Source organism: Panicum virgatum, chromosome 3K (genome assembly GCF_016808335.1).
Source record: "Panicum virgatum strain AP13 chromosome 3K, P.virgatum_v5, whole genome shotgun sequence".
NCBI lineage: Eukaryota > Viridiplantae > Streptophyta > Magnoliopsida > Poales > Poaceae > Panicum > Panicum virgatum.
In genome coordinates, this window is record NC_053138.1 from 3156684 (window position 1) to 3166640 (window position 9957).

At 47.2% G+C, this 9957-nt stretch overlaps 2 protein-coding genes across 2 annotated transcripts; both read left to right on the forward strand.

Moving 5' to 3' along the window:
* The first annotated feature begins 57 nt into the window (after nt 1-57).
* On the forward strand, nt 58-5449 carry LOC120696816 (long chain acyl-CoA synthetase 9, chloroplastic-like). Its single transcript, XM_039979826.1, has 12 exons — nt 58-223; nt 1063-1582; nt 1853-1933; nt 2177-2449; nt 2628-2759; nt 2851-3024; nt 3095-3324; nt 3410-3527; nt 3850-3981; nt 4081-4215; nt 4282-4488; nt 5015-5449. The coding sequence occupies exons 2-12, from the start codon at nt 1133-1135 to the stop codon at nt 5177-5179; spliced, it is 2097 nt and encodes a 698-aa protein (XP_039835760.1). The 5' UTR covers nt 58-223; nt 1063-1132; the 3' UTR covers nt 5180-5449.
* A 2197-nt stretch (nt 5450-7646) lies between these two features.
* Nucleotides 7647-9495, forward strand: LOC120696820 (translation initiation factor IF-2-like). Its single transcript, XM_039979829.1, has 2 exons — nt 7647-7728; nt 7850-9495. The coding sequence occupies exons 1-2, from the start codon at nt 7696-7698 to the stop codon at nt 9209-9211; spliced, it is 1395 nt and encodes a 464-aa protein (XP_039835763.1). The 5' UTR covers nt 7647-7695; the 3' UTR covers nt 9212-9495.
* The last annotated feature ends 462 nt before the right edge of the window (nt 9496-9957 follow it).

Consider the following 9957-nt stretch of genomic DNA (forward strand, 5'->3'; position numbering starts at 1 on the left):
CGGCCCCAGCAGGCTTCACCGGCGGCTATAAGGAAGCGATTGGATTCGGTAGGGCCCGCTTGACGGAGCGGAGAGAGACACAAGTGGCGAGAGCCAAACCAGACGTAGTACGAGGCGGACCCCCTCTCCTCCTCGTTGACTCGCTCCGCCGCCGCCGCCCCCCGCGCCCGCCGCCCTCGCGAAGCACCTACCTAGGCGCCCCTTTTGCGCTGCCGTCCGGAAGGTACGCGACTACCTACTCATTCTCCTTCTGTCATTGCTGTAGCCGCAGTTTGAGTTCTGTTGACGATGTCTACGTGGATTGGGGTACTGATAGTACGCTGGGGCGATCTGATTCACCTTCGGGAGACTCCTAGGGCCTCAGGATTCAGGAATGCTTTGTGCGACTGTCTCTTGTTTACTACGCTGTGGTTGTGGGCTATGCAATTCTCTTTCGAGGAAAAGGATGTCCAGTAGCCTTTATTACTGCCCACAAATTTCTGGGGACCAAGCAGGATGGACGCTTGTATTCAATTCTATAATCACAAGGGGGATATTGAATACATAATGTGCGGTCTACACACATTCAAGTGCGTCTTTAGGAGATGGCTGTTGTTGTATTATAAGGTCAATGATTAGCTATACACACTGGGCTACTTCACCTTATAGGTCAGAATGGTGTATAATTAACCGGTCCCTTTTCTGTCCATAAGTGGGGTGGTTGTGCTGCTCCATGGACTAGGTCAGATAAAAGGAGGGGGGGGGGGGGGGGTATTGAATACATAATGTGCGGTCTACGTACACATTCAAGTGCGTCATTAGGAGATGGCTGTCGTTGTATTATAAGGTCAAAGATTAGCTATACCCACTGGGCTACTTCACCTTATAGGTCAGGATGGTGTATAATTAACTGGTCCCTTTTCTGTCGATAAGTGTGGTGGTGGTGCTGCTCCATGGACTAGGTCAGATAAAAGGAGTAATCATGCAGTTAGTCTCTTCTCATGTTCATAAAATTCCTTAGATATCACAATCTGGACCTGAAACATTGAAATTTTTTACCTGATAGTTAGTACTTCTCTGCAGGTTTTCGCCTCAGGGCATGTGGCTCTGTTAGTTCACCTACTTTAGCTACAAGGACCACCCTTGCAGAAGTATGAATCCTTATTTTGTTGGCTTCCTTTTCCCCGTTGCGGTCTCCCTGCTCCTCCGCAAGAGGAGAAAGGCTGAAATGAAGAGGGGAGTGCAAGTCGAGGTTGGTGGAGAACCTGGATATGCAGTCCGTAACTATCGATTTGAGCAGCCTGTTGAGACACACTGGGAAGGGGTGTCCACCCTTGCTGAGCTTTTCGAGCAATCTTGCAAGGAGTATGTCTACATGCCCCTCCTTGGCACCAGGAAGCTCATTTCGAGGGAAATCGAATCAGCACCTGGTGGAAGATCATTTGAGAAGCTTCATCTGGGCGAGTATGAATGGAAGTGTTACGCTGAGGCCTTCAAGAGCGTTTGTAACTTTTCATCTGGCCTAATTCGATTAGGCCACCAGAAGAATGAGCGTGCTGCCATTTTTGCCGAGACAAAAGCTGAATGGCAGGTTGCTTTGCAGGTAGCCTCTTCTGTCTTCTCTCCCAAGATAAAGATAGACTAGTGAATGCATTTTTGTTCTCTTCACTAGTAATTTGCAATACTGAAATAAACCAAGGTCACTGGCCACTTCATATCTATAACGCATCAAATACAGAAGGACATGGTTGATGGCTGAGTCATATCAGTGCGAAGTTCCCCTTTTTTGTTTTGCTTTATTTCTCATCTTAATGTTGTGTTATAAAACTCTTGCATCCTGAAATTCTGAGTTCACATTCTTTTTCATTTGCAGGCATGCTTCAGACAAAATATTACAGTTGTCACCATCTATGCCTCATTGGGAGCGGAAGCATTGTGCCACTCACTAAATGAGGTCAGTACTGTCACTTGTCTCATGTTGTCTCTAATTGCTAAGTTTTGATGTGATCTGATTCTCTTGGTTGATCAAGACAAATCAGTTTGTACTATTATTGGCATTTTTTCTAATAGACATCAGAAAATAATCTGTGCCAGTTGCATGTATGTGCCATTCCTAATGCCGCTGTTACGTAATTAACACCTGCCTGCTATTTGATGCGCTTCTATGTTTAACTAATTTGTCCATTTTGCTCTACAGGCTGAGGTCACTACTGTAATTTGTGATCAGCGAGAACTAAAAAAGTTGATTGATATAAGTGGGCAGCTTGACACTGTCACACGTATTGTATATATCAATGAGAAAGGCATCCCGGATGAAGTTTCTTTAGCTCGAAACAGCACTAGCTGGATAATTGAGTCATTTGATGAAGTGGTTAGGTTAGGAACTGAAGCACCTGTTGAAGCAAACATGCCTCTCCCATCTGATGTTGCAGTGATAATGTACACAAGTGGTAGCACAGGATTACCCAAGGTTTGCTTTATGCATCATGGTTCTTTCCATCTTGTTGTTCTTTCCATACCATTCTTTTTCTTGCGTACTAGAATTTATGAGGGGAGTTGATTCATGACACACTTAAATAAACAAAGAAGTGCAGTTTCTGTAATTATATCTCTTCTGCTGAACTGACGTGTATCTCAATTTTTTGTAGGGAGTTATGATGACCCATCGCAATGTCCTGGCTACACTTTCAGCAGTTATGACCATAGTGCCTGCACTTGGTAGTAAAGATATATACTTGGCGTACCTCCCACTTGCACACATTCTTGAGTTGGCAGCTGAGGTAGCTTTCAATTGGCATCTGAATGGGCCAAATCTGGTCACATTATTGTTTATTAATCTTCATTCACTACATGCAAAACTGTGCTTTTTAGACACTAATGGCTGCTGTCGGGGCCTCCATCGGATACGGATCACCTTTGACCCTGACTGATACGTCGAACAAAATAAAAAAGGGAACTCTAGGTGATGCTTCTGCACTGAAGCCAACATTGATGACTGCTGTACCTGCTATACTTGACCGTGTTCGTGATGGTGTGAGGAAAAAGGTAATGCCCTTTACACTGTTCTGGTCCAGTGTTCTTTATTGGTTATTGACTGCTATGATTTGTGCTTCAGGTGGATGCTACAGGTGGTGTAGCAAAGAAATTGTTTGACATTGGCTATAACCGCCGGCTTGCAGCAATCAATGGAAGCTGGCTTGGTGCCTGGGGATTAGAGAAACTCTTGTGGGATACGCTTGTTTTCGGAAAGGTTCGTGCAATTTTGGGAGGAAAGATTCGGTTTGTTCTCTCTGGTGGAGCACCTCTATCTGGGGATACTCAGAGATTTATCAATATATGCCTTGGGTAAGATTATTTAAATCCTCATTTTGTTCTCTGATGGCAATTGTCTTGGTTGTCTTAGTCAGTTGACAGTCTCGTGCAATTTCAGGGCTCCAATAGGGCAAGGGTATGGTCTGACTGAAACTTGTGCTGGAGGTACATTTTCTGAGTATGATGATACATCTGTTGGCCGTGTTGGTGCTCCACTACCTTGTTCGTATGTTAAGGTCAGCTTTGGTTTGTTACCCATATATCAATTTGAGGTGGATTGATTTTTAAGATCAAAGCTGCTTTTGTCCCATTGTGTGATCTGTGTGGATATATTTATGATCTTTTTAACACCTAAGAAGGTTTTTATATTGAAGATATTCCTTAATTGGGGAATAAGTTGCTTGTTCTTGTTTTCAAGATAAGGTCCATGCTTGGGCTTTGAATTTTCTGGCTTGTTGATCCTATTTCTTAGTGGAGATTAGTTCTCTCATGATAGTATAGTCATTGTTAACTGTTAACCTCATGCAATTCCTGACATATTGGCCATTGTATTTTCAGTTGATTGACTGGCCTGAAGGTGGATACTTAACAACTGATTCACCAATGCCTCGGGGAGAAATAGTCATAGGGGGTCCTAATGTAACCAAAGGCTATTTCAAGAATGAAGCCAAAACAAATGAAGTCTACAAGGTATGCTTGCCAATATTTCCACAGGATATTTCATGAAATGCACCAATAAGTTTTTCTTTCACAATTCATGTAAGCTAAAATCTCATATATCTTGTGAAGGATGATGAAAAAGGTATGCGGTGGTTCTATTCTGGTGACATTGGACGTTTCCATCCAGATGGCTGCCTTGAAATCATTGACCGTAAGAAAGATATTGTGAAGCTTCAGCATGGTGAATATGTATCTCTGGGGAAGGTAAGGAATATTGAAGTTCTGGTCAGACTGGCTGATTGCACTGCTTAACTGATTGAACGATTACAGGTGGAGGCTGCTTTGATTGTGAGCCCATATGTGGAGAACATCATGGTTCACGCTGATCCTTTCCACAACTTCTGCGTTGCACTTGTGGTAGCTGCACACAATGAGCTGGAGAGCTGGGCTTCGCAGCAAGGAATTAAATATAGCGATTTCTCAGATTTATGCCAGAAGGAAGAGGCTGTTAAAGAAGTACTTGGATCTTTAGCAAAGGTTTGTGTTCTCTATCCCTGTTAACATATGGTTGCTAATACTGTGGTTGGATCACTACAGATGTTTCATTCTTGGCTCAATGCTTTTGCATATGCATTTATATGGAATGCATGGATTAGACATCCATGGACCACGGTGTGGTACACACATTCATTTTTTTTCTTCTTCCATATAGATGTAAGAACTTATTTATAAGCTCATCTCTACAAGTATGCATACATGGCATTCATTCATATTGTGCTCAGTTATAATTTCTCAATAATGCCATACATGTTATCTTAGTGTGTTTCCGAAGCAGCATGATATTTATCTCTTTTAAGCAAAAAGTAGTGAAGGAATATTTGTTCCCACTTTTGATTCAAACCAAGCCATGACTGTAGTTTCATATATGTTAACATCATTGGCAACACTTCTTTATATCTGAGGCCAACGATCATATCCACGTACTCATGTATGCTTAAAGTTACAAGCATGTTAGGCAATACAAATCATATGTAGTTTGAGCACTGATGCACTTGCCACTCAGGCTGGAAAGCAAGCTCGACTTGAGAAGTTTGAGATCCCAGCCAAAATCAAGTTGATACCAGAGCCATGGACCCCCGAGTCAGGCCTCGTCACTGCTGCCCTTAAGCTCAAGAGGGAGGTGATCAGGAAGATGTACGATAATGATCTGGCTCAGTTGTATGCCTGACAGTTCTGCCACTCTTTTTGACATGTTCAGCTGTGGAGATGATATAGAGGGCCAATTTGTCGATGTTAAAGGGGACCATTCTCGTAGTTGATCATGATAATTTTGTTTATTTGTTCCGATGGAGTAGGGTACCCTTGAATTTAAAGTTGTGGCTTCTCTTGATGCTGAGAAGCTATCCCGCCGTTTCAACAGCGCTTCGATGTAGCCTCATATGATGCTTCGTGCAAATGTTTAAATAAAATGCATCGGATTCTTGTTGCTTTTGTTCTATTATCCTGAGATAACTGTTGGCTGCTGGTTTTTATCTAGAATGGTGCGGTGCCTCTGTTCTTGAGTTTGCCGAGGTTTTAAACAATATGGTCAATCGGATCTCATGGAAATACTGTCGAAATCCTCGCTGAATTCGTTCGTATTGCAGTGGGACGTGATTGTAAATTTAACCCTGCAAAAGACTATCACATCGGTTTAATGTATGGCTGCTATTCTATACTACTGTAATATTATTCTTAGCTAGCTGGTGGCCGTGTATTGTAGTTTGCAACACATCAACAACAAAATGTAAAAATGGACCGACAGTTATTCAGAATTAGCACTGTTGTCATCATCGGAGACGGGTGCAAAGCATCTTTCTGGCACTCCTCTTGGCTAGATGGACGAGCACCAATTGACATAGCTCCTGGGCTGTATAAACTAGCATGGAGAAAGCATAGAAAGGTAAAAGAAGAACTACAAGATCAGAAGTGGACAAGAGGGCTATGGCGTATGACCACGGTGCAAGAAATGGCAGAGTTTGTGATACTTTGGGACTTGGTTCAGCAAGTGCAGCTGACTGACGGAACTGATGAAATTCGATAGCGTTGGACTGCAGATGGGATTTACACTTCCAAATCGGCATACCTGCCTCAATTCAATGGTTCCTATAGTACTTATAATGGGAATGACTTATGGAAGGCACAAGCTGAAGGGAAACACAAGTTTTTTTCTTGGCTTTTATTACAAACCAAGATTCTCACGGCTGACAAATTGATCAAAAGGAATTGGCCTTGTGACCCGGTGTGCAAATTATGCGATCAGGAACAGGAGACGGCGATTCATCTTTGTCTAGGATGTGTTTATGCGAGAGAGGTTTGGACACTCATGGAGGACTGGTCAGGAGGGCTTGTGCGAGTGCCTGAGCAAGGGCTGCAGATTGAAGATTGGTGGAGGAATTTGCTAATGCATTTGCCAAAGAAGGAACGCAGGGTGGCAGCTGCTCTACTAATGTATACAGTTTAGAATATTTGGAAGGAGAGAAATCGAAGGATTTTCGAGGGAGCTTCACTGCTTGCAACTCGAGTTGTGGCTCTCATCAAGGAGGAAATCGGCTTGCGGCAATCTGCTAGGGGGTACCGAGTGTACCGTAATCTCTATGATTAGTTTTCTTTTTTCAGTTTTAGTTTCAGTGAGCTTGAGTTTTTCAGATTTATGTAATAGTTAACTAGCTTTGTTTGAACATCTACTTCTCCTTCTTATATGATTTGGCAGTGCTCTTGCCTGTTTTTCAAAAAAAAAACAAAATGTAAAAATCTTACTTTTCAAAAAAAATGTAAAAATTTTGAACCATGCTTGTCGGGCTATATTCAACATTTTAAAGAGCTGTATTTTTAATCTGGAAGTTACCTACAATCTTGTAGTCTATCTGCCATAAAAAAACCCACTACAGTAGCTATCTGCCACTCCTCCCTTGCCAACCACTGCAAAGGATGCTCCTCCCACCCAAAGGTTATACGTGACGATGGCTGCAATGCCGGCCTCTTTGGACTAGCAGCCGTGGATGCTACAGTGAAGGTCGACGGTTGGTTGAGATTTGAGAAGATGAGGATCTTGTGGTACTTCAGTTGTTAGAAAAAAAACATTCACTTTCTTAACTCTAACTTTAAATCTTGCTGAATTTGTGAAGCTTAAGACGGAGGCTGAGGAAATTCGCACAAATCTCGTTGCTTATATTGTAAGACAAATAAGTCGTCGCGCCCCCAAAATATGTCGTAAAATTATTCTTAATTACTTTTTATGTTTGCAGATAAAATATGTTTGAGGCTATCTATAATCAAATTATTAAAAGCTGTACTAAATCCTGCCAAAAGTTCCCTGATGGTTGTATATACGCTCCTGTCACGAAATTGACTTGTTTCATTTTCATACCAGCAACCTGGTTCGTATTTAATCCATATTCAGCGCATCTTTGCGCCATTATTACCATGTGATTTCGTATTTACGGAAGGAAATACAAGGCAGGGGCACACGCAACGCAAAGATCGCGTTCTCAGCTCCGACAAAGTTTGCCGGAATTCGTGAAAAGATTTTGCGGTTTTCGTGACCCTCGAGGCAACCCAAGAAAATACGTACGGCAAAAAGAGGCATGACTCGTCATCCGTCCGCACTCTCTTTCCTCCCCTGCTGCTGACGCCCCCCCCCCCCCCCCCCCCCCCCCCGAGGTCGCCGCTTGCTCGCTCCCTCACCCGCCGCCGCCGCCGGCCATGGCGACGGTGGAAGAAGGGCACAAGATAGAGGTGCGATTCATTAATCTCTCTTTACTTTCGGTGGTTGGGGGTGATGGGTTCGCCCTCGCATCTCCCCTAATCTTTCAGCTCGGGACCCTGCTAAAGATAGCATTTTTGTCTAGCTGCGCAGCCGCCTGGATTAGGCCCAATAGCCCGGCGATCTGCGGCGACCATGGCGACCGGCGACTTTACCGGCGGTGGCAGGGAGGGGGAGCTGGAGGGGGCCCTCGGATACGTCCTCTCGCTGCCGGCGGCGGCGCTGCCTCTGCCCGTCGCCGTCTCCTGCCTTGACGCCACCGTCCCGCGCAAGGCGCGCAGCCGCCCCCGCCTCCGCGCCCAGCCGTGCTCCTGGTGGACCTTCGAGCTCCCCGTCCCCGCGCCGGAGGAGGCGAAGGACCCACCCCCCACAGCGTCGGCGGCCACGAATCCGACGGAGGTGGCGAGGCCTCCCCGTCCCCCGCGGCCGCGGCCGCGCGTGTGCCAGGCCCCACCCCCCGACGACCCCCGTACCCCCGCGCCAGCCATGGAGAGGCCGGCGAAGAGGGCGAGGAGGTGCCTGCAGTGCGGAGCGGTCGAGACGCCGCAGTGGAGGTCGGGGCCGATGCGGTCGGGCACGCTCTGCAACGCCTGCGGGGTCCGGCTCAAGGCGGCCGGGGCGCTGCGGGAGCAGGTCCACCGCCCTCCGCCGGCGACCGCGAGGACGGTCGCCGAGCCGCCGCCGGAGAGCCCGGTGTCAGACTCGTCGCCGGACGGCCCGATCTGGGAGCCCGGGTCAGTTCCCGACGTGTACCTGCTGAGGAAGAAGCCGCCGAAGCAGGGTAGGTCGGAGGCCGCGTCGCCGTCGGCGCCGGCGGTGTTCCTGGTCAAGAACAAGAAGACGAAGAAGAAGGCGCCGAAGACGCCGAGGAAGAAGCCATGGCGGCCTCGGAAGTCGGCGAAGCGGTGCCTGCACTGCGGGTCGTCGTCGACGCCGCAGTGGCGGGAGGGTCCGATGGGCCGCAGCACGCTGTGCAACGCGTGCGGCGTGCGGTACAGGCAGGGGCGGCTGCTGCCGGAGTACCGGCCGCTGGCGAGCCCCACCTTCGAGCCGTCGGAGCACGCCAACAGGCACAGCCAAGTGCTCCAGCTTCACCGGCAGCGGAAGGGCCAGAAGAGCCAGCAACCCCTGCCAGCGGAGGAGCCGCGACCCGGGGACGACCCGACCGCCGCGCCGGCGTGCGGCTGCGGCGATGACCCGATGAACGTGCTCCTGCCCCGGCGATGGCACAACAAGAACGAGTACCCGCCAACACCGCTGCACCAGCCTCAGCTGCAGCCGGCCGACAGCCTCGCCGGCGACCAGCACGTTGGGGACATGGACGACTCGGCCCAAGGACGTGGCGGCGGCAGCAGCAATGACCCAAACGACGCGCCGAGCTCCCTGGACTCGATGCTGCTCGAAGGGCCGTCGGCGCCGCTGATCGTCGACGGAGACGAGCCCTTGATCGACTAGCTAGCCTATCCAACTACTACTAGAGAAAATCAGCTGAGATGAGAATAGTAATCTTCTTCGACCTTTTTTCCCCGTAACTTTTATCGATTTGGTTGAGTGTATCAGTTTGTCTCGGAGAATTTTCGTGTAGGATTTGATCATGGCAGGATTTGCAGCAACGCTCCAGCCAATTCTGAGAGGTGACATTGGCATGATGATGATATATTACGTGCAGTGGGAGAATGCTTGCCTGCAACTGTGCCTTATCATCGAAAGCCTTTCCATGACTCCCAACACAAATGGTACTCCCAGTCTTGTCGATGTGAAGTGAGAGCCGAATTGGGCAAGACGATGTGCAGGTGAATTCCTCCGACTCCGACTCAGAGGCCTACTAAACCTACCTATTTCTAGGGTTGCCGTTGCAGGTTGGGTACGGTGATGCTGCTTCTCTCTTTTGCTCTGCACCCAAAAGCAAGAGAGAACAGAAAAGCTTGCCACCTGACCTGCCTACAATGACCTCACCAATCTTTGTCATGTTTCACTGAATTGGGAGGAAACTGCTGATGTTTCACTGAATTAGGAGCAAACTGCTGATGTGTTGTCTCTGATGTCTTGGAAAGTTTTAGTGTGGAGCTTGGTTGATTCTAAAAACTTTTGGCCAAAAATATTACGTCGAATGTTTGGACACATACATAGAATATTAAATATGAACAAAAGAAAGTCGAATGTTTGGACACATGGAGTATTAAATATGAACAAAAGAAAAA